The sequence below is a fragment of the Phascolarctos cinereus genome, unplaced genomic scaffold (genome assembly GCF_003287225.1).
Source record: "Phascolarctos cinereus isolate Bilbo 61053 unplaced genomic scaffold, phaCin_HiC Scaffold_5;HRSCAF=322, whole genome shotgun sequence".
NCBI classification, from domain to species: domain Eukaryota; kingdom Metazoa; phylum Chordata; class Mammalia; order Diprotodontia; family Phascolarctidae; genus Phascolarctos; species Phascolarctos cinereus.
Genome location: NW_027555958.1, coordinates 315,180,173 through 315,207,802, shown reverse-complemented (window position 1 = coordinate 315,207,802; position 27,630 = coordinate 315,180,173). Strand labels below are relative to the sequence as shown.

General features: G+C 44.2%; 2 protein-coding genes across 4 annotated transcripts in view; one reads left to right on the top strand and one right to left on the bottom strand.

Annotated features, from left to right (window-relative positions):
• MPO (myeloperoxidase) lies at window positions 1–17,804 on the top strand. Of its 2 annotated transcripts, XM_020992003.2 has the most exons (14): window positions 1–65; window positions 652–729; window positions 995–1,088; window positions 1,648–1,823; window positions 2,006–2,129; window positions 2,326–2,455; window positions 2,878–3,066; window positions 4,156–4,474; window positions 7,121–7,281; window positions 8,029–8,284; window positions 12,156–12,326; window positions 15,391–15,628; window positions 16,546–16,758; window positions 17,457–17,804. In XM_020992003.2, exons 1-14 carry the CDS (start codon window positions 59–61, stop codon window positions 17,482–17,484), a joined length of 2,184 nt encoding a protein of 727 aa, XP_020847662.1. In that variant the 5' UTR covers window positions 1–58; the 3' UTR covers window positions 17,485–17,804. The 2 variants fall into 2 exon arrangements, with proteins under 2 accessions (XP_020847662.1, XP_078012222.1); XM_078156096.1 differs by lacking the exon at window positions 1–65 and having other exon boundaries at window positions 633–729.
• A 4,840-nt stretch (window positions 17,805–22,644) lies between these two features.
• Window positions 22,645–27,630, bottom strand: part of LPO (lactoperoxidase) — a 34,359-nt gene continuing 29,373 nt past the window's right edge. For both annotated transcript variants that reach the window (XM_020991959.2, XM_020991957.2), the window contains exons 12-13: window positions 26,869–27,109; window positions 22,645–25,808 (exon numbers count right to left, since the gene is read on the bottom strand). In XM_020991959.2, the coding sequence (XP_020847618.1) occupies window positions 25,601–25,808; window positions 26,869–27,109 (449 nt within the window). In that variant the 3' untranslated portion in view covers window positions 22,645–25,600. The remainder of the gene's footprint in view (window positions 25,809–26,868; window positions 27,110–27,630) is intronic.

The window sequence follows — 27,630 nt, the reverse complement described above, 5'->3', positions numbered from 1 at the left end:
TGAGGATATAAAAACCTCTTTCCTAGCCTCCTTAGGTGGAAGAGGAGGAGAACAAAAGATGAGAGGTGAGTTTTTGGGCCCCTGATCTCTTTAAGGACAGGCTGGAGGAAGAAGGTCCAGAGGCAGTATGTTCTGACTTTGACATCAGGAAGATCTAGGTTCAAATCCTGCATTAGAGGTCTACTAGCTGTGTGCCCATAGGCAAGTCACAAACTCTCTGAGCCTCAATGTGCTTATCCTCAAAATGGGGATAATAGTAGCACCCCCTTCATGGAACTATATGAAGATCAAATGAGATAGCAAGTATTTTGCAAATCTTAAAGTGCTATATAAAGATAGGCTAAAATATAGGAGGTTCCCACCCAGTAGGCTAAGGGAGGGATGGGGGTGGAGGGCAGGAGCTAAGTTCTAGTTTTGGTTATGCTACTAATCAATTGGGGAAAATTGGTTGTCACTTCCCCACTCTGGGCCTCGTTTTCTGACTCTGTAAAATGGGGCCAGGGTCAGGGGTTGGGAGTGGTGAGAAGACTAGAGGATGTCTCAGCCATCTTCTAGCTCTTAAGTCTTACGCTGATTCTGGGGGGATGCTTTCTCAGCCCCACATGAGGTTTCTAATCCAGCCTATGGGGTGAATGGGGGTCTTTCTTACAGAGATGAAGCTGTTCCTGCCCCTCACAGGGTTCCTGATTGCCTTGATCCTGCCCCCATTGTTGGTGGGCACCTCCCCTGGTAACTGACAGAATTGGGGGAAAGGATTCAGTGAGGAGGGAGAGGGGAAGGAGGTGCCTTAAGGAGGGAAGGGGGCTAGTCAGAGACCTCAAGGACTTTCCCTGTCTCTAGGACTTTTTAGGGTGGGGAGAGAGGGGGTGATGGGGTCACAAGCAGAAGCAGAGAACCAAATCCCCAGATCGGGGCAGAGGTGTGGGGTGGTGGCACTTTCTGGACATGGCCAGATATGTGGCCTGATTGCCTTTTCCCTCTGGATATCTGGCAGCCAACCGTGGGGAGGTGGATGACTCTGTGGTACTGGGCAGTATGGAGGAGGCCAAGAAACTGGTGGACAAAGCCTATAAAGAGAGGCGAGAAAGGTGGGGACTGTGCCCCTGTGACTGTGTCTTATAGGGAGGGCCTACTGAGGGCGGGAAGTTTCCAAGGCCGGAGTCTACTTATGGGGATGTTTTTCCGAGTCATAGATGTTTGGGAGTAGGGGGCAGGGGTACAGGGTCTCTCTTGGGTTATCCTCTGCCTTAGTGCAGAATGACCTCTAGCCTAGTTGGACGAAGATCCAATCTTGTTTACAAAGATCTCCACCTAATGATTTAAGGACCTATTTAGAGGGAAGCATCCAGGTACAGTAAGAAGTGTCTGCCTCTGTTGGACTCAAAGGATCTGGGTTCAAATCCTAGCTTTGCCATTGGCTACCCATTTGCTTGTATGACCTTGTGCAAGTACCTTAATTTCTCCGGGTCTGGTTCCTCAAAAAACCAGGAGGTTGTACTGGGTGACCCCTGAAGTCCTCACTAACACTAAATCTTTAATCTTATTGCCCCCCTCCCAGGGAGGGAGGGAGTTAGGGAGGCCCTTCCTTCCAATTTTTCCCCTTCTTCACCCTGAGTTCTCCCTCTTTTCCTCCTCTACCTTGAGCAGAATTAAGCAGAAGATGAGGAGTGGGACAGCAAGTGCCAGAGACCTCATGTCCTTTATCAAGCAGCCAATGGCAGGGACCCGGACGGCTGCTAGAGCTGCTGATTACCTGCACATAGCCTTGAATCTGCTGGAGAAGAAGTTTCGCCCATGGCATAGGGGACCCTTCAACATCACTGGTATTTCCCTGAACCAGCCTTACTGATTTCAGACCTCCCAGGACTTTGCTGCGTTTGGTTCTGACCCCATTCCTACCTCCTAGTGTCCTTGGAAGCTGTAGGGTGAGGGTGTGGGCAGGAATCGGGTCAGGGGAGACCAGTACCCCTAGCCTTTTTCACAGCTCTGTTCCCTGTCACTTTAGATGTGCTGACCCCTCCCCAACTGGAGCTCCTGTCCAAAGCCAGCGGCTGTGCCTACCAGAATGTAGGAGTAAAGTGTGATGACAAGGACCAGTACCGTACCATTACAGGACAATGCAACAACAGGTGGGAGACCAGAGCTTGCCAGTCAAGACCTTGTCCTATAGTGACAACTTGTCCCTCCCCTGCTCCTCTCTCCCCACAGTGGGTGACTACTTCTTCAGGAGAGCCCCAGGTCCTACCCAATGGTGTATAACTGGGCTGCCCTAGATTCCTCCTTCCCTAGCTCAGCCTCCCTAAGCTGCCTCTGTTCACATTACAGGAGGAGACCTACCTTAGGAGCATCTAACAGGGCCTTTGTACGCTGGTTGCCTGCTGAGTATGAGGATGGAGTCTCTCTCCCCTTTGGCTGGACAAACGGGGCAAAGAGAAATGGTTTCCCTGTTCCTCTGGTAAGAATTGGGTGGGTAGGATGATGGAGATGTCATCTGGCTCTGGGTCTTCTGGAGATTAGCTCCAGTAACCTCATTTCTATAGTCTCTGAGCCCAAGTTCAGACAAGTCCAGTGCCCAGCCTCTCTCTCGATCCTTCAGAGAGGCCCCTGTTTATACTGCCCCTCAGACGCTGGCAATGGGGAGTCCTGAGGGGCTTTCAGAAGCTCAAAGATGGGACGACTTGCCTCCTTTCATTGCTTCTCATTCCATTCTCATTCTTCTTTTCCTTTACCCTCTCATTCCCCAACTGTCCTGCTCTCTCTCCCCCAATCCTGCCCTCTACCCTGATACCTTTGCCCTTTCTCGCCTTTCTACAACACCTCTGTCTTCTCTCTCTTTCCTCCTCTCCTCTGCCCTCTTTCTTTCATTTTCAACTCTAGGCCCGAGAAGTCTCCAACCAAATCGTCCGTTTCCCCAATGAGAGGCTGACACAAGACCAGGAGAGAGCTCTCATGTTTATGCAGTGGGGCCAGTTCATTGACCATGACTTGGACCTTACCCCTGAGCCTGTCCTGACCGAGAACTGTGAGCACACCTGTGAACAGCAGCCATCCTGCTTCCCCCTCAAGGTACTGGCCTAGGAAATGAGAAGTTTGTAGGTTGTAAAAGGATATTAAAGACCTAGGGGTTCTTTAATCTGGACTCCACAGGTTGGGGCTCCTCTGGATAAATTTCAAGAGGTCTATGAACTTGGATGGGAAGAAAATTAACATCTTTATTTTTACTGACCTCTAGCTGAAATTTAGCATTTCCTTCAATTATTTAAAAATGCCATTCTGAGAAGGGATCCTTAAGCTTTACCAGGCTGCCAGAGGGGTCCATGACACACAGAAAAGTTCAGAACCCTTAATCTAGATTCTAGATCAAATCCCACACTTACAGATGAGGAAACTGAGACTTGTAGAGTCTAAGTAATTAGCCCAAGTTACATAGGAAGTAAATTCCTGAATTTGAAACCTGTTCACCTGATTCCAAATATCTTCTTTTTCCTGCTGCCATTAAACATCCCTTTCTGCATCTCTTTTCTTCCCTCTTGGAAAAAGAGGAAAGGGAAAAGAAGAGAGACTGATAACGAAGAGAGGTTTCCAAAGGGCCACTCTCCTCAATAACTTCCCATTTCTACTAATGGAGGACCTTTTCTCCTCTTCCCTATATCTCCCTTCTTATTAAATATATTTAGAGAAACTCAGAGCCAAGACTTAGCTTAGAGAGATGATCTGACTGGATGTGGGGAGAATGGCCTTCAAGTCTCACACTTCCTCCTTCTGCCCCATCTACTCAAGGCCTGCTCTGATCCTCTGAGCAGTGATAGAAAAGGGTTGTATGTGTGGGGTGCACAGAACAAGAGGGAGGAGAGATGGGAGGTGTTAAAGGGGTGTTTCCCTCCAGCTACAGGTATTACTTAGGCCCTTTTCCCTAGAGGGAACAGGTGAAAAACTAAGCAACCAAGATGGTAATAATTTTTGGTAGCTTGCATACTGCTTGAGGGCAAGGACTATTTCATTTTTGTCTTTGTATCTCTGTGACTAGCACGGTGCCTGGCATAGAATGGTTGCTTAGTTAATGTTTGTTGATTGATTGCTGTTTGATTAATTGGGGACTGAGAAAGGGTAGCCCCTGATGGAGTCTCAGCCTAGCCTTGCCTTTCTTTTCTTCAGATCCCACCCAATGACCCACGGATCAGCAACAGGAATGACTGCATCCCCTTCTTTCGTTCCTGCCCAGCCTGTACAGAGGGCAACATCACCATCCGCAACCAGATCAACGCACTCACTTCCTTCCTGGATGCCAGCATGGTGTACGGCAGTGAGGACCCCCTAGCTCGTCATCTCCGGAACAATTCCAATCAGCTAGGACTGTTGGCTGTGAACTCTCAGTTCAAGGATAACGGGCGGGCCCTCCTGCCCTTCGACAACCTCCATGACGACCCTTGTCTGCTCACCAACCGCTCTGCTCGAATCCGATGTTTCTTGGCAGGTCAGCAGGGGCGGGTGAGGCTGAGAGTTCAGTTCCTAACCACTGTCCTAGAGATCCTAGCTCCAAAGAACGTGTTTATCTGTGGGAACATCACTTACCTGGGTTTGCATTATAAGTAATCTGTGGCTTTCCACTTCTCAACTGGACATTATTTGTTGTACCTCCCCTTCATGACCAGAGATCTGCAACCAGAAATGCCTAAGGATGGCATCAGTCAGAAAGAGATTTCTCAGTGGAAAAGTGCTTAGCATGGTGCCTGGCCCATAGTAAGCGCTAGGTAAATGTTAGCTATTATTATTATGATCATGCCATTTTCTTCTCTCTCCCCTCCCCCTTTCCCACTATTGGCAGCTGAAGAGGGCAAAATCAATTAATCAACAAATATTTTTGAGGCTCTACTATGGGTGATGTTATGAAGTCAAAAGGCAGTAGAAGGGAATAGATCCTGGGTAACCCATATAAACTTGTTCAACTGAGCTGACAGTCAGGGTTCCCAAAGTCATTTTCATGAGATTTAGTGCTGGGAGGTACCTGAGAGATCTTTGAGTCCAGGGATCAGCAAACTATGGCCCCGGCCAAAACTGACAGCAGCCTTTTTGAATGGCCCATGAACTAAGAATGATTTTTAACAGTTTTAAGTAAAACTTTGCTGTATTTTAAAATGTGAAAACCATTCTTAGCTCAGGCTCTACAAAAACAAGCAGCAGATTTGGCCCTTAGGCAGTAGTTTACTGAGACTAACCCTCCCCCATCTTGTTAAACGTCCTCTTTTTAGAGAGACGGCAGGGAAGGGAAGTGGGTTTTTTTAAGGTCACACAGGTGGCAAAGCTGGGGCTCAAAGTCACGTCTGGTGAACTCTAAATCCAGTGTGTTTTCCATGATACCATCCTGTCTCATCCTGGGGGAAGAAAGAGAATAAGCATTTATATAGCACCTACTATGTGTCAGGCACTGTGCTAAGCACTTTACAAATATTATCTCATCTGGGCATTTACCCATGTCTCCTCCAGGTTACAGACATTTCAAGGGAGTCTCATCATGTTGAATTTACTTCCTACCTCCCAAAGCCAGGCTGCTGGCACCTGGGGATCTGTCATATTCCCCTGGGATGTGGGGTGGGGAGAAGCAGTCATAGCAAAGGCTTTCTCTAGTCTTTTTGGGATCCTAACATTGGATTTGTTTAGCGTGGACTTAAAATGGGCTGGAGAAGGAAATGGCCGACTGCTCCAGTATCTTTGCCAAGAAAACCCCAAATGGGGTCATGAAGAGTTGAACATGACTGAAGTAAGTGAATAACAACAACATATTTTAATCTGGTTCTGGTAGCACTTAGGGATACTGCTGAACACATGAAGCCGTTTGACGCCTCTGGTCTAAAGAATACTGAATGTGGAGTCGGAGGACCTAGGTTCAAAACTCAGCTCTGCCGCTTTCCCACCTGGGTGAACTTGAGCTTCTCTAGATCTCAGTTTCTTGTTCTGTAAAATGAAGAGTTTGTACTAGCTGACTCTGAAGTCCCTTTCAGCTCCAAATCTATGATACATGGCCACAGAGTTGGATGTGGAAGAAACCAAGTGCCTTGCCTCCATCCAGCTTCCCACCATCATTCTCAAAGCAAGTTGCTGAATCAGAATGTGTTTGTATGGATTGCTAAAAATGTATATGAATAGCTAACATATGTTGCAATTTCAGGTTAGCACTTTCTATACATTATTCTATTTGATCCTTGTAATAGCTCTATTAGGCAGGCTCTAAAATACTATCCTCCTTTTATAGATGAGAAAACTGAGGCTCAGAGAGGCTTTCTGACTTGCCTATGATCATACCTCTAGTTAAGGGTCAAGGGCAAGGGTTGGATCCAGGTCCTCCCTGATTGCTCGTCTAGTCTCCTTTCCTGTATTCTATTCATCTATGGAGCACCTGCTCTGGGAGAAGTACTTGGCTAGGCATTGTGGGAGACCTATGAATGAGACTTAGTTTTTACCTGTAAGTCTAATCGTGGAGATAAGACTCACGAACAGATCCTTAAGAGTGCAAGGCCGTGGAAGAATGACAGAGGACGGCATAGGTAAAAGGTCCTGAGGAGCTTAAAGAGGACAGAGGTTGCCATGTATTGGGATGACCGCATAGACTTCATGGGGGAGGTGGGGCTTCTGAAGTTTCTCGGAGGATGGGTAGGTTTGGTATAGGGAGAGGTGGGATACTACATTCCAGGTACGAGGCCCAAGAAGAGGGAGGAAAGTATGTGTCTAAGGAGAAATGGGTTTCTCCTATGTTGGTAGGACTAGAAAGGTGGGCAGGTTCATATCGACCCACAGTTTATGAAATGCTGACCAGGTTGCTAGTGGAAAAACTTTAAGAAACCCTGGTCTAACCTCTCCATTTTCTAGATGAGAAAACTGAGGTCCAGAGAGGTGACTGATTAGCTTGAGGTCAGGCAGCTAGTGTTTGGGGGAGTTGGGTCCTATTAAATTACAGAATCTTTGAATGTCAAAGCTAGAAAAGACCTTAGAAATCATCTCATCTACTCTGTCCATTTTACAGAGGACAAAACTGAGGTCCACATAGGAAAAGGGTCACACAGATAGTAAACAACCAGAGCAGTGATTTGCTGACTGAAATCTAATGCCTTTTTGGTTTCCCCAGGAGACAGCAGGTCCAGTGAGATGCCTGAGCTGACATCTATGCATACCCTCTTTCTTCGGGAGCACAACCGGTTGGCTGAATTGCTGAAGCGTATGAATGCCCAATGGGATGGAGAGAAGCTGTACCAGGAAGCCCGGAAAATTGTTGGGGCTCTTATCCAAGTAGGGATTTCTGGGACCCACTAGAACCTAGAAGGACATTGATTCAAGCTTGGGCAAGCCACTCCCCAATGCCTTCCCATTTCACATCATAAGCCATTCCTTGACAAATTCAATTCAATCTAATTTAACAAGTATTTATTTAAGCATCTGCTGTGTGTAGAGCACTATACTACATACAGGTGTGTAGAGATGTATGCTAGACACCTGGAAAGATGAAAGCTGCAGTAACTGATATTCCTTTTCCTCAAGGAGCTTTGCCTAGTACAACCCCAATAAAAACTCATACATAATTAGTGCATTAGAAGAGGTGCCCAAAATGCTACTGGAGGCCTTCAGGGGAAAGGTCATTAAGGGGATTGTGACTGTTCCTCAGGGATTGCGTTATAAACACTGTCCTAAGGGGCAGCTAGGTGGCGCAGTGGATACAGCACTGGTCCTGAAGTCAGGAGGACCTGAGTTCAAATGGGGCCTCAGACCAAACACTTGTCACTTACTAGCTGAGTGATTCTGGGCAAGTCATTTAACCCCAATTGCCTTAAAAAAAACAAACCCAAACTATAAACGCTTTCCTGATTCCTTAAACTCAGATATCATTGAGGAAGGAACTCTTCTCCTGCCAAGAGTTTATTGAATCTCTGAGTCATCGGGCATGAGAAGTTATAACTACCCTGAAGGATAGGAGTTGGTAGGGAAAGAGAGGTTGCAGGATAGGAAGAGACCAAGGAAATTCCTTTGTGTGTCTTTTAGATCATCACTTACCGAGACTACCTGCCCCTGGTGCTGGGGCCAGCTGCAATGAGGAAGTATTTGCCTAATTACCGGGGCTACAATGATTCAGTGGATCCACGCATTGCCAATGTCTTCACCAATGCTTTCCGCTACGGTCACACCCTCATCCAGCCCTTCATGTTCCGCCTGGATGCTCAGTACCGCCCTACTGGGCCCAACCCTATGGTCCCACTTAGTGAAGTCTTCTTTGCCAGCTGGAGGGTTGTGAATGAAGGTAAGCAGGTTTCCTGGACCCTCTGCTATAGGAGGGAGGGTAAAGGACAATAGGATTATGAAATCATAGATCTAGATCTAGAAGAAGCCATCTGATCCCATCCTTTCATTTTATAGATGAGGAAAATGAGACCTGGAAAAGTAAAATACCCGAAGTGGGTCACAAGGGGCAGCTAGGTGGCACAGTGGATAGAGCATGGGCCCTGAATTCAGGAGGACCTGAGTTCAAATCCGGCCTCAGACACATAACACTTATCTAGCTGTGTGACCCTGGGCAAGTCACTTAACCCCATTGCCTAGCCAAAAAAAAAAAAAAGAACCAAAGTGGGTCACAGGAAGTAAGCAGCAGAGAGAAGGAAATGGCAAACCACTCCAGTATCTCTGCCAAGAAAACCCCAAATGGGGTCACGAAGAGTCAAACATGACTGAAATGACTGAATAGCATTCCAAGTTTAGTGATTCCCACTGTTGTGTTCCCTTCCTTATAGAAAAGATACTCATTTGACAGGTAGGAGAAGAAGATTCATCAGGAATGAGATTGGGTCACATATCACAGAATTACAGACTCAGAGTTAGATGGCACCTGAGAGGCCCTATACGCCAACCTCCTCATTTTTCAGTCTTTGAGTTGTTTCAGCTGTGTCTGACTCTTCATGACCCCATTTGGAGTGTTCTTGGCACAGCTACTAGAGAGGTTTTCCATTTCCTTCTCCAGCTCATTTTATAGATGACGAAACTGAGGCAAACAAGGTTAAGTGACTTGCCTGGCACAGAGCTAGTAAGTGTCTGAGGCTAGATTTGAACTCCGGAAGATGAGTCTTCCTGACTCCAGACCCCTTACTCTGTGTAATATGGCTCCATCTAGCTGCTCTTGGTTGAACTAGAGGACCTGTAAAGCCCCTTCAAATCTGTAATGCTATTCTGTTTCCTAAGCTATGTTCTATAGAGCCCTGCTGGTTCATTAGAGTATAAATGGGGTTCTAGGAGAACATTTGGATGATGCTGATATTTCCTGCTCTAATGGAGTGGAAAAGGGAAGGATCTGGGCCAGGGGTGGGGAACCTTCGGCCTCAAGGCCACATGTGACACTCTGGGTCTTCAAGCGCAGCCCTTTGACTGAATCTAAACTTCATGGAACAAATGCCCTACATAAAAGGATCTGTTCTGTAGAACTTGGACTCAGTCAAAAGGCCACACCCAAGACCTAGAGGGCCACATGTGGCCTCGTGGCTGCAGGTTCTCCTCCCCTGATCTGGCCATTGAGGGTCCAGTTCTAAGGAGCTTTCACAGTGTGCTCTGTCTTATGCAGTCACCCATGCGGATGGGAGAAGCCTGCTACTGGAAGTGAGTGATAACATGGAGTTCAGGGGCCTGCTTTAGAACATATGCCAGTATTCTGTGCCATGTTCCTGTCTGCCATTGCATGGTGAAGAAGAGCTTTTTGATTGACTTTTGAGCAGAAGTAGTCTATACAAAAGGCTAAATTGTTCTCTCTCTCTGGCTGCATGCCAATGAGGAGACAAAATGCTGTAAGTCTTCAGGTAGGGAGAATACCTCACTACCTGAAGGCTAACATTTCATCCTCCTCACTGGAATGTAGCTAGGGAGAGAGAATCCTGTCGTTAATGAATGACTTTTGCATGTACTCAGTTCCAACTCAGCAGCCAATCAGAAGGCTCCTCTTGATTACGCAGTAAGCAACTCGAACCAGTCACAGAGCACTTGCACATGCTCTGAAGTGGGGAGCCAGGTTCCTCTATTTCATGTCACCAGAAACGTCCAGAAGCAAGTGGAGGGTCCATAAGGGTGATTGAACCAGGTGGAGCATGGTGTATGTGCTCCCGGGAACTGGGCCGTCATTGGCCAGACCCATATGACAATATTGAATATGAACTTATGTGCATGCCACAAACATTTGGGATCACAGATTTAGGAGGGATTTGGGTGGTGATTTAGTCCAACCTCTTCCAGTAGAGGCCCATGAAGGTAGGCACCCCAACCCTCCTTCATGTGTGCTCTTCAGGAAGGGATGACAGCCTGTTAGGAGTTTTGTAGAGGGGATTCTCAGACAGGTACAGTTGTGCAAGCCTCTAAATTTCTGGAAGGCAATTAGTAGCAGAGCTAGAATTCAAACCCAGGCCTCCTAGTTCCAAATCTAATGGTCTTTTCAAAACAGCATGTTACTTTCTGGTTTTTTTTTAAACCACATCATCAATTTCATTGAGATAAGAAACTCCTGCTGAGGCACCACCTCTACCAATGCAGGTTAGGGCCTCCTTTTCAACTTATATTAGTGTTGCTTGGGGCATTTACCCAGGGTCAAACAGCCAGTAAGTCAGAGGTGAGACTTATATCCTGAGTTCCTGGCTCTGAGGCCAACTCTGTAGCCACTGTACCATGCTTCCTATTATTTATAAAAATCAATGTAATTTCCTCTATTTTGCTCCAGAGTGTGACTAAATCAAATCTAATCCAATCAATACTTATTGAGCACCCACTAATATGCAAGACACTGTACCACCCACTAGGTATGCAAAGACAAAAGGAAAATCAGTCCCTGAAAAGCTTAAATTCTCTCTCTCTCTCTCTTTTTTTTTTGGTGACGCAATTGGGGTTAAGTGACTTGCCCAGGGTCACACAGCTAGTAAGTGTTATGGGTCTGAGGCCGGATTTGAACTCAGGTCCTCCTGAATTCAGGGCCGGTGCTCTATCCACTGCACCACCTAGCTGTCCCCAAAAGCTTGAATTTTACTGGAGGAATACAACATGTGACTAGAAATTAAGTTCAAAACAATTGGAGGAGGGAGAGAGCATTAAATGAATAGATCAGTAAAATTTGTTTGTTTGTTTTTTTCAAATTAGCCTAGCAAAGGCTTCCTATGGGAACTCAGCATCTGAGTTGAGTGGTCTCTTTGACCATTAACATATGTCAAGCCCAAAAGTATCCTCTGGCTGAATTAACTTGGAAAACATTGCTTACAGAACTTTTGGTGCTAGGATCTTAGAATGTTTTCATTCCAAAGATAGCAATGGATCTGTAGTCAGAGGCTTGGGTTCAAACCGCACCCCTGCTACTTACTAGCTGTGTGACCTTGGGGAAACCACTTAACTTCTCTGGGCCTCAGTTTCTTGATCTCTAAAATTAAGAAACTGGACTAGAGCAGAAGTTCTTAATTTTTTTGTGTGTGTGTCATGGACCCTTTCTGCAGTCTGGTGAAGCCTATGAACTCCTCAGAAAAAAATATTTTAAATACATAGAAAATACATAGGATTACAAAGGAAACCAATCACATTGAAATACTGTTATCAAAATATTGGAAAAGCAAACAAGTTCACAGAGCCCAGGTTAAGAACCCCTATACTAGAAAGTCTCTAGGGTCCTTTCTAGCTCTGAATCTATGGTCCTATGATCTTCCAATAAGCAAATATTTATTAGAGTTGCACACTGATTGAAACAATGTGTGTGTGTGTGTGTGTGTGTGTGTGTGTGTGTGTGTGTGTGTGTGTATTGGGGGTAGGGAAAAGGTAGAATGGGGAAACAAATTGTTAAGAAGTGTGAGGTATGGTTCTAGTCTTTGATCAAAGAACCTACAATTTAGCTGCTGAGATGCCCCAGACTCCGGTCAGTGCTATATCCTAGTGGAGTGGTGCAAACAATGAGAGAGTGAAGGGAGCTCAGCAGAGGGCATGGTCACTTTGGGCTAGGGTGACTCATACTAGGGGAAAAAAAGCCACTGGTTATATCCCCTTCTCAGCTCCTCTTGAGATTTTGATGAATCTGGGATGTGGGGGACCTATACCATGATCCCACTCAGTGGGGTGCTCTCTCACTAATAGCAGCTAAAGTTATGTCACTCTCTTGCAATTCCCAGGCGGCATCGATCCGATCCTCCGAGGCCTCATGGCCAACTCAGCCAAACTGAACCGACAGGATCAAATTGTGGTAGAAGAAATCCGAGATAAGTTATTTAAACAGGTCATGAGGATTGGACTGGACTTACCTGCTCTCAACATGCAGCGTAGCAGGGACCACGGCCTCCCGGGTGAGAGGGCTCGCCCAATGCCATTCCTCGTTCCTCTTTCATCCCCGTCCCTGTCCCTGTGTCTATCCTCATTCCCATCCTCATCCCATTTTCTTCTCCATCCCCCTTCTCGTCCCCATCCCATCTCTACCTCCAAACCCATCTCTTTTCCCAAATCCATCCCTATTCTCATCCCAATTCAAATCCTCAACCACCGCTCCATCCCCATATCCATCCCTGCCACCGATGGGATCAGGAACAAGGCTAAGACAGCCTAGAAGATGGCTAATGTAAACCTCAAGGCCCTAGGCCTTCCTTTTCCTCTCTGTGGCACACCATCTCCCTCCTCCCTTCAGGTGCCTCGCTCTCTCTCTCTCTCTCCTCATCAAAAGCTGCTCTTAGGATATTAGTCAATTATACCTAAGTCTGCCTAAGTTTCTATTATTGGACTATTGACCAATTAAATTCTTTTTACTCCCTTAAAAGAATCTCAGACATTAATCAGGTACTAGGAGGACATATTAGAGGGACAGAAAAGGCTGTCCACATTGCTGTTGAAATTATCTCCACATATAAAGCCAAGTCCAAACAATACCATCTAATAATAGTCAACATTTATATAGTGCCTTCAAGTTTACGAAGCACTTTACAACCTTTATCTTAATTTTATCCTTACAACAACCCTAGGAGACAGGAACTATTATTACAGTTGAGGAAACTAAAGCAGACAAATGTTAAGTGATTTGTCCTGGGTCACACACAGCTGGTACATGTGTAATGAGGGCAGTGTGGGAGGCCAGATTTGAACTCATGTCTTCCTGACTCCTGGTCCAGTTCTCTATCCATGTGCCATCTATTTGTTTAAAATGAAGTATTTCAGCACTTGTTCATGCTTAGATCTTAAGGCACAGACACAATGATATAGTCATTGTTCAGTTGTATCCAATTCTTCATGACCTCATTTGGGGTTTTCTTGGCAGAGATACTGGAGTGGTTTGCCATTTCTTTCTCCAGCTCATGTTACAGATGTACGGGTTAAGCGACTTGCCCAGGGTCACACAGACTGTAGTGTCTGAGGCTGGATTTGAATTTAGGAAGATGAGTCTTCCTGACTCCAAGCCTGGCGTACTATCCACTGAGCCACCTAGCTGCCCAGTGATAAGTAAAAGAAGGAATGGAGGACCCCCAAACAGAGATAGCAAGTCATTCGCAGTCACTTACATGTCATGGGTATATGTAATTTAGGGTGGGAGGCTAGAGCAAGTACAGATGGTCCCCAAGTCCCCCAGCCTTTCCCCTTTCAGAAAACCCATATGGCCCAGAGACCCACATGCGGTCCTGACCTGAGCAGATGCAGGGCCTGGACAAAGCACACTGAGTTCCCCATCCCCCTAAAAGAAAAAGAGCTTGCTTTGGATGAAAATGATCCCCAAGGTCAGCCCTGAAGGACAAGAAGTCCCCAAAGGCAGTTTGAGAAGAAAAAGGGGCAGTCCCTCCAATTTCACCTAGGATCATTGATTGGATTTACAGCTAGAAGGTTCTTGGAGGTTTTCTAGACTTACTACAGTTTTGCAAAGCCAGTGGATTTTGTTGTCATTTTTTACAAAATTCTCCACCTCTTCATTTTGCAAATGAGGAAAGCTGGGCCTAGGTAGGTCAACTGACGAGCCTGAGGCCATCCAGACAGTCAATCACAGATAGAGAATTCAAATCTAAGTCATCTGACTCCACGCCAAACATTTGTCCAAGTGCATATACGTGAGACTCAAGAAAACTGGTTATTTTTTTTTTTTTACCGGTTAGGTTAGAAGCTACCTTCTTTTTTTCTGATTCTACTCCACTCCCCCAACTTGCATCCCCCACCTCTGCTTTTCTGAGTCACCACTCTGCTGATTGGTTCCTTCCCCTTCCTCCAGAATATAGGTTGGGGGTGTATAAAGACATGCTATTAGCAGGAAAGAGAGGCAGTAGTCATCCTGAAACTCCAGATGCTTCTCTGTAAAAAGGTCCCAAGATGGGCCAGGGGAGCATTCTCTGGCCTGACTTCCACCAATCTGTCTTTAGCTCTTGAAATATCTGTCCTCTTCCCCTCTTGCCCCCCTCTCCCAGCTCTGTTGACCCTTTAGGGAGTGAAAACCCATTCCTCTTTACTGGGCTAATGGGGTTAAAAACACACAGGGCTTTACTATGCGGTTGAAGAGGAAATAGCGAACGTTAAAGCAAAAGCCACAAAGTGTATATTGGAAAGAGAATTTGGAGTCTGAAGATTTGGGTTCAAATCGTGACTCCTGCCATTTACTTTTTGTGTGAATTTGGGTGAGTCATTTCTCTAAATCTCATTTTTGTTTTATATAGTGAGATGACTGGATTTGGTTATCGATGTTCCTTTCCAACTCTCAATCCTATGAGCCCAAACACTGAGAAGCCTTTCTGAGCATAGAAGATGCCTCTTCCCTCTGTATCTTTGTGACAGGGAAACTGGGGGCAGTGAGAACATAACATGCCTTATGTGGTCTTTCCTGATAGGTCTGGGGACTCTGCCACCTCGAGGCCACATATGGCCTTCTATCTAGGTCCTTAGGTGTGGCTTTTTGACTGAGTCCAAGTTCTACAGAACAAATCTTTTGGTTAAAGGAATTTATTCTGTGAAGTTTGGATTCAAAGGGCTGCACTTGAGGACCTGGAGGCCACATGTGGCCTTGAGGCCTCAGGTTCCTCACCTCTGGCTTGGGGACTGGCTTGCTTAGGGGCTGGGACAGGTTCTACTCTCAAGAACCTTTCCCTCCTGTAGCCCGGGTAAGGTTTACTATGATGAGCTTGGGGTGGTGGCTAGAGAGCAACGGAGACCCAGGTTCTGATCTGTACTTGTTAGCTATGTGACTCTGGGTAGCTCATTTACTATCTTTGAGCTTCAGTTTCCACATCTGAATGAGGGCTAATAATACCTTTATTCCAATCCAAAGGTTTCACAAACCTTAAGGTGCTTTACAAATGTGACCTATTATTATGTGCTCCATACAAAGTAAATCCCTGCCACCTGTTAAATTATGTTCTCTGCACCTCTGCCCCACTTTCCCTATAACAGGGTATAATGCCTGGAGACGTTTTTGTGGGCTCCCTCAACCCAAAACAGAAGGTGAACTTACCACAGTGATGAAGAACCAAGAAATAGCCAAGAAACTGATGACTCAGTATCATTCCGCTGACAACATCGACATCTGGATGGGCGGCGTGGCAGAACCCCTAGAGCCCAACGGCAGGGTGGGGCCCCTCCTGGCCTGTCTCATTGGGACCCAGTTCAGAAAACTCCGAGATGGAGACCGGTGAGGAAGCTTGATATTTCAGGAGAGACTTTGGTGGTTAGAACCCATGATGGTGTTGGGGCACAGTGGGGATGAGAGAATGGGGCTTAAATCTGGGATCTGGTACTGACTCACTGTGTGATTGTGACCAAGTCACTGAATCTCTCTGATTCTCAATAACCCTTCCTGTGCAAAATGGGAAAAATCACCCTATCTCTAGTTACCTAGCCTTGTGCTGAGGTTAGTGACTTCACAAGGAGGGAAAAGTCTTGAGCTCCCTGTAAATCAAAGATTCTTTATTCCGGACTTTTAGAGCCAGACTTTGGTGTGGCACAGAGTGAAGTCCTAGAAAACTGAAACTGAGGGGCAGCAGGGGTTAGTGGATAAAATTCTGCTCCAAGAGTCAGAAAGACTGGGGTTCAAATTCTGCCTCAGGATTTGATACTTTCTAGCTGTGTGACTCTGTGCAAGCCACTTGACCTCTGTTTTACTGTTTTCTTATCTGTAAAAAGAGGGGATTGGACTTAATGGCCTTCTAAGGTCCATTCCAGCCCTTAAATATATGATCCTATGACTTGTTTGCAGGGATGCTGTAGAGCCAGGAATGAGAGAAGCTACTCTCAACTCTAATAAGGAAGCAGAGACTCTGTCAGGCAGCATGTCAGGCCCTGGCATAGATAGTGCTTTATAGACCCAGATCTTTACATGATTTTGCGTCAGCTTTTGTCTACTCTGATTCAGAGATCACGCTGAAGTGCTGGCTGAACTTACTCTGACTTGTTACCCGGGTCCCTCTAGACCAAATTGTCTTTGTATGTAGGAAGAATGGAAGGCTGAGATAGAGTGAGCCTTTTGCTCGGGTTAGGGTAGGGTGAGGGATCTGGCTAGAGTTCCAGGATCCTTCAGCACGATGGTGCTTTCATCTCATTCTGGGACAGGTTTTATTGGGAGAGTGCTGGGGTATTCACCTCCCAGCAGCGCCAGGCTTTGGCCACTATTAGCCTGTCCCGCATCATCTGTGACAACACAGGCATCACCTTGGTGCCTAAGGATATCTTCAAGGCTAACAAATATCCCAAAGATTTTGTCAACTGCAACACGATTCCGCGGATGGACCTGTCAGCATGGAGAAGCAAGACAGAGTTAGTCGGGTAGGTAGATGCCTCTGTGTGTTAGACTGATCTGGGAGGAAGGGAGAGTTTGGGCTTGGAGGACATGCTTTCAGTGCCCTTCACCCCCACCCTTTCCTCTCAGGTACAAACCTGCTCTGTGTACTGAATTGCTAATGGTGTTCGTGTATGGTTTATGTGTATGTGCATGTGGGGTCTTACTGTATTCTGCAATCAAATAGAAATTGTTTTGCATGTATCCAACTGACCTTTGCCCATTCCATTTGGGTAGTGTAATTATGGGCTTGAAAAACAACCGATTGTGCATAAACTAAGAATTAAGTGGGCAGTGACAGAAGGTTTGAGGGCCTTGCCTCTAAGCAAAGTGCTTGACGGGAAAGTACATGGATTTTGTGACATCTGTTTTGGCTGCTCAGATACTCATTTTGTTTGTTTTTGGTTTACTCAGGTACGGTAGGTTAGATATGGTAGATAAGCTTCTGAGTGGCGTTAGCTGGGGAGGCCCAGGTTTTCAGGCTCATTGGTTGCTTTCTCACCCAACTTTTTTCTAACTTTATTTTTTATTATGAACTGAACAATTGTCAACAAATGCAAACATCTCAATGTACAAAGAAGAAAAAAGGAAGACTATGTGAAACCACATGCTTCTGTTCGATAGTTGTTTGTTTGTTTGTTTGTTTTTAAGTCTTACCTACTTCTGATATTTGTTTTTCTCACAGGAATCTGTCCTCAGCCTCCTCCCCTTAGGAACTAAGGAAGTCTAAGAGAAGAATCTCCATCCCTAGCTGAAATTGTCAGGCTTCAGATCCCAATTGGGCTAAAGGCCCCAGGCCCTGAGGCCAGAGAAGGATTTGGCAGTGGCTTCCCTGGCCATTGGGAAGAGAAGTTGTTTTCCTCCTTTGACCTGAATGGCCAGGCTGAAATTATTCTAGGCTTGCAGCTGCCCAGGAGGCAATTCCTCCTCTTAGACCAGGAAACAAGGGTCCCTGTCAGGGAAGGGAACCTGGGCCAGCATGACTGAGATACACCATCTGCTTCTGCCTGTCAATAAAGTATTTTTGAGAAGAGGGCTGGGTTGTCCTTGTCTGTTAGAGGGGTTACTAGGGATAGGGCTGGAGCCTCTGAAAAGAAAGGCCTCTGGCTTTAAGAAGACTACAATAAGCTGTAGAGGCTTATCTAAAGCAGCAGAATAGGAAAGGGGCACTGATGGGCCCTATCTGGAGAGACTCCCAAGACAACAGGGGCTGGCTTGGCAGCCTAAATAAGACCTGTTTGTAGGAGTCCTGGGGCCAATTCAGATAAAAGGGAACTTCTCTGCCATGACTCATCATTACCAAATAGCATGGTATGTAAAGAACACTGGACTAAGGATGGGAAAACCTGGCTTCCTCTGACACATCCTAGCTGTGTGACCCTGGGAAAGTCACTTTACTTCTCTGTGGCCCACTTTCCTCACCAAATCTCAAGTTCAACTGTAAAGCAGCAATCAGCAAGCCTATTTGGCACTAGTTAGAAAAGCAGATCAATGGGATAAACTAGGGCACCAGATCCAGATGCAATCAAACACAAGTTTGATAAACTCAGGAACACAAATCACTGGGAGAAGGACCTGCTGGGAAAACAGGCTTGTAGAAATTAGATTTAGACTAACATTTCACACCATTTACGACAGTAAGTTCCAAATGGATATACGGCCTAAATCGATTAACAAGCGTTTATTTAGCATTGTGGTAGGACCACCCAGACCTCAACTGCTTCAATACTTCCCATAATACTTGGGCTCTAGTTCTATATGCCTTCTTTCATATGTATGAGTGTATGGTTTTGTTTTTCAGAATTTTGCAACTACAAGGGTTACCCTTCCTCGCTTTGAGGAATGTAAATGAATCAACATTTTTGACATATCTGCATATGTACATAGCAATATTCATAAGTAAGACCTTTATTCCTCTGTTAGGATCTTTTTGTATATAAACCTATTCCCTCCTTCCCCTGTAGAATCTGAGTCAGCATTTCATAAAATCTCAAGAGGGTAGGAAAAAAACATAAGGACCTCTATAAGGCCTTTGAGCACTTGAGAGAATAACCTAAAGTCGTGCTCTTGGCTCTTATTGGATAATTGGTATGTATCCTATAAGTGTTCCTTGTTCCTTGCTTTTTGCTTTCACCCCTATAACTAACCAAGAAAGTTTCTCCCGCTCTTTTCAATAACTTAATAGATAAAGTGTCCACCTGGGCCCAGTTGGTCCTATGGTACCTCAAATCATAGATAAGACCCTTCATGACTTCCTTGTTAGCAAACCTTAGATAAATCAGGAAACATTTCACTCTTCAGTTCTCATCTCTTTCAAGTAGTTACTACATTTAAAGATCCCAGATCTGGAAGTTGAGATAATTAGATAATACTTTGCTCCACCCATCACCATCTTGGAATCCCTGAAAAAGAGGGAGCATCTCTGACACACATCAATATGAGGCTTTGTTTATGCAAAAAGAGAACTCTGTGAAGACATATTTGGGATTGCCATACCACCAGCCCAATGTGGATATGAATTTGGAGGACTGCAGCATCTCACTCCCATTTCCATTCCTGCAGACCTTAGTTGGACATAGAATCACATTTGGTCAAATTTTTTTGGACGTGTAAATCTTGTGTGTGGGTTACTTTGCCTAGTGCAGATACCATATAATCACTTGTTTGAGGCTTTTGTTATCAGAAGAAGGAATTCAAATGGGTAAGATGAACTGGTCAAGTCTCATCTTCATTTTTAAGCTCTTTGAACTCAAAAAGCTATCCTTCCAATTGCTAAAGAAAGAGTTCCTAATTTAAATGCCTATGGTATGACAAACACTGTACCATGTTTTAGGGATACAGAGACAAAAGTAAAACTACTTCTGTCATTGAGGTGCTTACAATCTAGCTGGGCTAATAAATATGTAGAGAAATAGATATTTACAAAAGAGATACAAGATTATTTGTTGGTGTGGGGGAAGGGGAAGGCACTAGTAGCTAGGGATAAGGAAAGACTTTGTGTAGAAGGTAACTCTTGAATTGAGTCTTGAAAGAAATCAGAGACTTCCTGAGGTAATGAAGGAGTGTGATTCTAGGCATAGAGGCCAGCTATTTCCAAGTCACAGAGATTGGAGGTGAAGTGTTGTGCCTGAGGAAAAGCATAAAGAAAAGTTTGGTTGGACCATAATGTTTGTGAAGGGAAGTAATATATAATAAAACTGGAAAGATAGGTTGGGTCCATGTTGTGAAGGAGTTTAAATGCCAGGCAGAAGTTCACATGTGATTCTAGAGGTAATAGTATGACCCCAGAGTTTATTGAGTAGGTGAATATCGTATTTGGGGCAGTGAGGTGGTGAGGTAGATAGAATGCCATGCCTGGAGTCAGGAAGACTCCTGAGTTCAAATCTGGCCTCAGATACTTACCAGCTGTGTGACCCTGGGCAAGTCACTTAACCCCGTTGGTCTCAGTTTGCTTATCTGTAAAGTGAGCAGGGAAGGAAACGGCAAACTACTCTAATATCTCTGCCAAGAAAACCCCAAATAGGGTCATGAAGAGTCAGACACTACTGAAAAACAACTAAACAAAAAGAACAGGGAGAGGTGGAAAAATAGGTTATGATAGGATAAAAGAATTTCACAATTCTTGATCAGAGAATTGGAACAACTGTGGGAGACAGCAAGAGTAAGAGTGTGACTATCCTGTGTATGCAGCAAGTTAGAGTGGAGGAGTAGGTTGTGGGAGTTGAGGAGATTAAGGAACTGTAAAGTTAGGGTATTTGAGGAAAGAAACCAACACCTAAATATAAAAGGTCATATGGTAAAAAAGTTAGAAGAATATAGAAGGAGCTATCTTTCATATCTATGGTTAGATGAAGAATTCTTAACAGATCATAGAAAAACAAAATAGACAATTTAAATTACATAAAATTAAAAGACTTGAGGCGCACACAGCAACAAAATCAATGCAGCTAGGTCAAGAAGAGCAGCTGTGAATTGGCAAAAATATTTGCTTCAAATATCTCTGATAAAAGTCTGGCATCCAAGATATCCTCTGATCTATAAGAAAGGAGGATGAAATACACACACACACACACACACACACACACACACACACACACACATCCCTTTTCTTGGTAGATTTTGGGCAGTGGGATGCTACAGGCATAGGATGTTGCTAGTATCGTCAGACACGGTTGTTGGTCAGTTTTGTTTGTTTTTCTTTGTTTCAAGAGAAGGTTCAGTGGTAGGTGGAGTATTTTGGGAAATGATGTGTTTTATTGATTTTTTCATAAAACCAGCCCTTAGTTTTATTTATTAGTTCAATAGTTTTCTTAATTTCAATTTTCTTAATTTTTCCTTTGGTTTTCAATATTTCTAATTTAGTGTTTAGTTGAGGATTTTTAATTTTTTCTTTTTCTTGTTTTTTTTAGTTATATGCCCAATTCATTATTCTCCTCTTTTTCTGTTTTATTTATGTAAGCATTTAGAGATATAAAACTTCCCCTAAGAACTGCTTTCGCTGCATCCCATAGGTTTTGGTATGTTGTCTCATTATTGTCATTCTCTTGAATGAAATTATTGATTGTTTCTATGATTTGTTGTTTGACCCAATCATTTTTTAGGATTAGATTATTTAGTTTCCAATTATTTTTTAGTCTATCTTTCCATGGCCCTTTATTACATATATTTTTATTGCATCATGATCTGAAAAGGATGCATTTAATATTTCTGCCTTTCTGCATTGGATTGTGAGGTTTTTATGCCCTAGTACATGGTCAATTTTTGTGTATGTGCCATGTACTGAAGAGAAAAAAGTATATTCCTTTCTATCCCCATTCAGTTTTCTCCAGAGGTCTATCATACCTAACTTTTCTAATGTTCTATTCACCTCCTTAACTTCTTTCTTGTTTATTTTGTGGTTAGACTTATCTAGTGCCGAGAGGGGAGGTTCAGGTCCCCCACTAGTATAGTTTTGCTGTCTATTTCTTCCTGTAACTCCCTGAACTTCTCCTGTAAGAATTTGGATGCTATACCATTTGGTGCATATATATTTAGTAATGATGTTACTTTATTGTCTATGGTTAAAGGCACAATAGACAATGAAATTTAGCAGGATATAGTTTCCTTCCTTATCTCTTTTGATTAGATCTATTTTTGCTTTTGCTTTATCTGAGATCAGGATTGCTACCCCTGCTTTTTTTACTTTTTTTACTTCAGCTGACACATAATATATTCTGCTCCAGCCTTTTACCTTTACCCTGATGTGTCACTCTTTTTCAAATGTGTTTCCTGTAAACAACATATTGTAGGATTATGGTTTTTAATCCATTCTGCAATCCATTTCTGTTTTATGGGAGAGTTCATCCCATTCACATTCACAGTTATGATTACTATCTATGTCTTTTTCTCCATCCTTTCCCCCCCATTTATGCTTTTCTTTCTTCTTTTTCCTTTCTCCCCTTCACTAGTATTTTGCTTTTGACCACCGCCTCCTTCAGTCCCTTCCCCCTTTTATTATCCCTTTCCCTTTTCTTCCCCTTTAGTCTTACTTCTGCTTCCCTCCCTTCTTTCCCCCCTCCCTTTTCTTTCCCCTCTCCCTTTTCTTTCCCCTTTTCCCTCCTACTGCCTATAGGGCAAGTTAGATTTCTATACCTAACTGATTATATTATGCCCTTCTTGAGTCTAATCTGATGAGAGTAAGGTTCAAACAATGCTCCCCCCCCCCTTCTTTCCCTCTGCTGTAACAGGATTTTGTGTCTGGAAATGATGTGTTTTTAAAAAAATCTTTTAAAAGAAGTATTTTATTTTCCCCCAATTATATGTAAAGACAATTTTTAACATTCATTTTTACAAGATTTTGAGTTCAAAATTGTTCTCCCTCCCTCCCACTCCTCCCCTTTCTAAAATGGTAAGCAATTTGGTGTAGGTTACATATGTGCAATCATGTAAAGCATATTTCCATATTGGTCACAGTAGTGAAAGAAGAAACATACCAAAAGGGAAAAAAATGAAAAAAATTAAAGTAAGCGAAAAAAGTGTGCTTTGATCTGCATTCAGAGTCCGTCAGTCCTTTATCTGTATGTATATAGTATTTTCCATCATGAGTCCTTTGAAATTGTCTTGGACCATTGTATTGCTGAGAAGAGCTAAGTCATTTATAGTTAATAATCTACAATATTGCCATTACTGTGTTACAATGTTTTCTTGGTTCTGCTCATTTCACTTTGCATCAGTTCATGCAAGTCAGAAAAGTGTCTTTTGATGGAGAGAGAAAAGAAAGGAAAAGCACCCAGTCTGGCACAGAGTAAGTAAGTATTTAATAAATGCTGGTTGACTGACTTAATTCCTGCCTTTTAATAGTAGCTAGTTATGTAACTTTGGGAAAGTCAGTTCAACTTTGTGCCTCAGTTTCCTTGACTCTTACCTCACAGGCTTGTTTTGAGAAGAGCACAAGGCATATTCAGAACTGCCTTCCCTAAGCATGTTTTTGGTGACAGGGCAGGATGTGGATTGGACAGTGGACAAGTCCCCAGGCTTTGGGAAAACTTATCATTCCTGTGTTAGATCAGTCTGCTGGAGCTGTTCAAAGCATTTCCATGGAAGTAAAAAGCTGTCCTCTCCAGCCACCAGTGACTTGGAATAGGTGGTGTCAGCCTCTAGCCACTGTGAGGCCTTGTACGACAGGATGGATTAGGGATGTAATAGGGCAAAACATAAGTAATTAGCTTGCTTATTCTCCCAAAGCCTGATTTCTTTCAGTCCCAGCTTTGCTTTCCAAGGCTTGGGCCTAGGCTCTAGCTGTATTTGTCTGGCTACTGGACTCCTTCCCTTCCCGTCACCTACGTGGACTTTTTGGGAGGGAAATTTAGCCTCCAAAGCTGGAGTTTTTGTATATGTAAGTAGTAAATAGAACATTTATGGTTTTCAAAGCGTAATGCTTTACAGGTCATGGGGAGTGCAGTAGAGTCCCCCAGAAAGGGTGAATATAATGATTCTCCCTTCCTCAGGATTTCTCCAAAGTTTCTCACAGCCTAAGAAGAAGAAATAATAGTGCTGACACACCCAGTTTGGTTCTTTTCCCTCTCTGTTCAGTGGCATGTTCTCTAGTACTAAGTGGGAAGAGGGGAAGGGGAAACAGATGGCATTTTGGGGTGTGGAGTTGAGTTGGCACTAGGAAGGTTATTCATTCTGGCCTCAGGGCAGGGATTCTTACCTGTAGTCCACAGATTTCCCTTGCCCACTATTCACAGGTCTTTGAATAGATTTCAAGGGGTCTGTGAACTTGGATCAGAAAAAAAAAATTACTTTCACTAACATTTAGTTTCCTTCACAATCCTTTTGTTGTTCAGTGGTTTCAGTTTTGTCCGACTCTTCGTGACACCATTTGGGGTTTTCTTGGCAAAGACACTGGAGTGGTTTAGCCATTTCCTTCTCTAGCTGATTTTACAGAAGAAGAAATTGAAGCAAACAGAGTTTGACTCACCCAGGATCACACAGTCGGTGTCTGAGGCCAGATTTTAACTCAGACCAGCTTTCTATCCACCGTGCCCCCTTTCTTTTGGGTAATCTTATGTATCTTATTTTATACATTTAGAAACTTTATTTTGAGAAGTGATCCATAGGCTTCACCAGACTGCTAAAGGCATCTATGATACCCCAAAACTTAAAAGCCCCTGCTTTAGGTTCATCAAGGGCAACTTACCTCCTAAAGTATCACTGCTCAATTCTCACTAGCCAGAGACCTTGAGCCCTCTCTGCCAGTAAGTAGAGCTCTGGACTTGGAATCAGGAAGACCTGATTTCAAATTCCATCTCAAACATTTACTAGCTGGATGACTGTGGGCAAGTCACTTAACATCTCCCAGCCTCAGTTTCTTGATCTGTAAAATGAGGAAACTAATTTTATCCTGTAGGGTTGTTGCGAGGATCAAATGAGAAAATACAGGAAAAGTACATCATGAAACTCAAAGTGGTATATAAACACTAGCTATGATTATTCCCTGTGTCCCTGGGTTCTTTTTAAACTAACCTTAATTAATGCCTTTCGTCTGAACACCACTGTTATTTCTTCATAACCCTATCACTTTCCCAAGCTCCCTCAACTGAACTTTCCCTAGTTAATGAGAAAAGGAGTTAACAAAAACAACCAGTCCAGTGACTGTTTTGGATGATGTATGTATGCAGCATCCTTCTCTGGAGATTCTTGGGTTCTTCTGGATACAAATATTCTTGGCCTGTGAGGATTTCACTCTTTATTAAGTTTATTACAGAGACCTTTGCATTCTGTGATGCATAATTGCCCTGTTGAAATCACAGCTTCAATCAATCCATCAATCAAGGAATATTTATGGAGCAACTACTATACAAGGATGAATTTGACCCCTTTCTCTACCCTAGAAGAGTGCCTGGTCTTCCTGGGGAGATAAGAAGAGTCCAGAAAGATGCCCAAGCAAGTAAAGGAGAAGGTGACTAAAGAGAGGCTTTGATCAATGCCAGTCAGCAATGCCAGGAAAAGCTTCATGAGGAAATAGACTTGGGTTAGACTTTGAAGGACAGACAAGATTTTGATAGGTAGTAAAAACAGGAGAAGGCATGATGAGCACAGGCTTGTGGACAGGGACGGGAAGTGTTAGGCACATTCCATCAACTGAGTCAACCAATTTAGCTGGATCAGAGGCACCATTTTTGGAATATTGGGAGAAAAGATTGGAAAGGTAGTTTAGGGCCAGATTGGCCCCAGTCAAAAGAGTCGGTTTAACTTCCCTGAAATAATGCCACGGACGGGGTGGGGCACCTTTTTAATGGTACTTGATGAACTTGAGAAGATTGATGTCTCATTGTTGGCGCTGCCTTAATCTCTCCTTGAGATCCAGGGGGAAAGGTCCAGCTTCTCAATATCTGAGCAGTTCACAAAGTCCTCAGGGTATCTGTTGGCCTGGAATGCATTGACGGGGACTTCTGTGATGTGGGTGTTATCACAGACCAGGAGAGAAAAGGTGACTTTTTTCAGGGCCTCTTCCTGCTGTGGAGTGAACACTCCAGGTTTCTTCCAAAAGAACCTACAGGGGAGGAAAGAAGGTCTCCAAATGGCACTCCCCCTGCCACCCCAGGACCAAAAAAAACCCCAAACCCCAAACCCACAGAGCCTCTAACCAGCTAGGGACGTTACAGGTGGCCTAGCAGGATTCAGGAGGATTCCTGAGTAGGAATCCTCTCTACAACACAACCAAACAGTGGTCACTGAGCTTCTGCTTTGCAGACCTTCAGAGAGGGGGAACCCATTATTTGCAGAGGGAGCCCATTTCACTTTGGGATGTTGAACATCTAGTTAATATTTGTCCCTTTACAACTTCTAACCATTTTTCCTGGTTCTCTTACCGGGGACAAACAAAAGCAGTGTAATCTGTCTTCTACATGACTACCTCTTCAAGGACCTGAAAGACTTGGGCTGTGGTCCTCAAACTTGCGTGTTGTATGTACTTATGGACTGTAGTTCACTCAACCTCAGAAACACCCACCTGCCAATGGACCCATGTACTTGGGTGGGTGCTAGTTTGGAAGCCAGAAGGCTGTGGCATAAAAGTGAGATGTTAATAATGGGCCTTAAGTGCAAGACTATGACAGATCCTTCCTTGACAGGGGGTGATGTATGTGCATGTGTGAGGGCGTGTGTCTTGAGGATGGGGCAGAGAGGGATAGAAACAGCCTTTGATCTAGAAACCAGTCTAAGAATATCCTTCCCTCACTAGGTTCTCTCCTTTCTCCGTCCCGTGGGGTAGAAAAATCTGTCACCAAGGGGAATAAAAATGAAAAAGAGGGAATGATTTTTATCACTAATACTAGGGAAGATTTCCACCCTTATGCCAAGAAGATATAGAGTCATAGAATGCTGAAGTTGGAAAAAGCTTCAGAATTCAAACCCCATAATTTACAGAAGAGGAAATTGAGGCCTAGAGAAGGCACGAGACCATCTAAGGTGAGAGGTGGTCAGTGGAAGTACTAGAACTTAGCTCTTAAGACTTCTAGTCCTGTTTTCTTTCTGCTGTTTCATGATGTCTCGATACTGTCAAAACGACTTCTATTTTTTCCATCTCATCTTTTTAGCTTGAGGACACTCACCTGTCTCCATCTCTGATCTTTCTGAATTGCCTCCCCAGGAGACAGCTCAGGAGGGGCCCAACTCTGCCCCCTGGCACAAGGGGCTCAGCAACGGCTCCAATCCACACATCAATGTTGTCTGCGGTCCCGTACAGCTTCATGAACTTTTCAGCCAGCTTCCGGTTGTTTCCCAACACAATACTCAATTCTTCTACTGTCTTAGGCTGCGAGAGGCCACAGAAGCGTCTCCAGGCATTGTACCCTGGGGATTGGGTTGTAGGGGGAAGGTAGAGACAGTCAATCAATAGACAAGAATTTATTGAATTCTTACCATGGGCCAGACACTGTGCTGAGCACCGGAGATAGAAAGAAAGGCAAAAACACGATCTTGGACCTCAAAGGAGTTTACATTCTGATACAGAAGGCAGCATACAAACAATTAGATGCATATAAGTTAGAGATAAAGTTGATGGAAGGCAGTCTCAGAGAGAAGGCACTAGCAGTGAGGAAGACTATGAAAAGCCTCCTGCAGAAGGTGGGATTTGAGCTCAGTCTTGAAGGAAGCCAGCAGGCAGAAGTGAGAAAGGAGGACATTCCAGACAGGGTGATAGCCAGTGAAAATGCCAGGAACTGGGAGATGGAGTCTTGTGTTCAAGGGACAGTAAGACAGCAGGGGTTTCTAGATCAGAGGGTATATGGAAGAGAATGCAGTGTAAGAAGACAGGAAAGGTAGGAAGGGGCCAGGCTGTGAAGGGCTTTAAGACTCAGATATAAAGAGTACTT

What these genes read in the sequence shown, in the direction of transcription:
- MPO (XM_078156096.1), top strand. Translation starts at nt 633, where the DNA reads ATGGGGGTCTTTCTTACAGAGATGAAGCTGTTCCTGCCCCTCACAGGG. An exon ending in ACAGGACAATGCAACAACAG is followed by an intron (nt 2,130 to 2,325) that starts GTGGGAGACCAG and finishes TTCACATTACAG; the next exon opens with GAGGAGACCTACCTTAGGAG. An exon ending in CAGGGACCACGGCCTCCCGG is followed by an intron (nt 12,327 to 15,390) that starts GTGAGAGGGCTC and finishes TCCCTATAACAG; the next exon opens with GGTATAATGCCTGGAGACGT.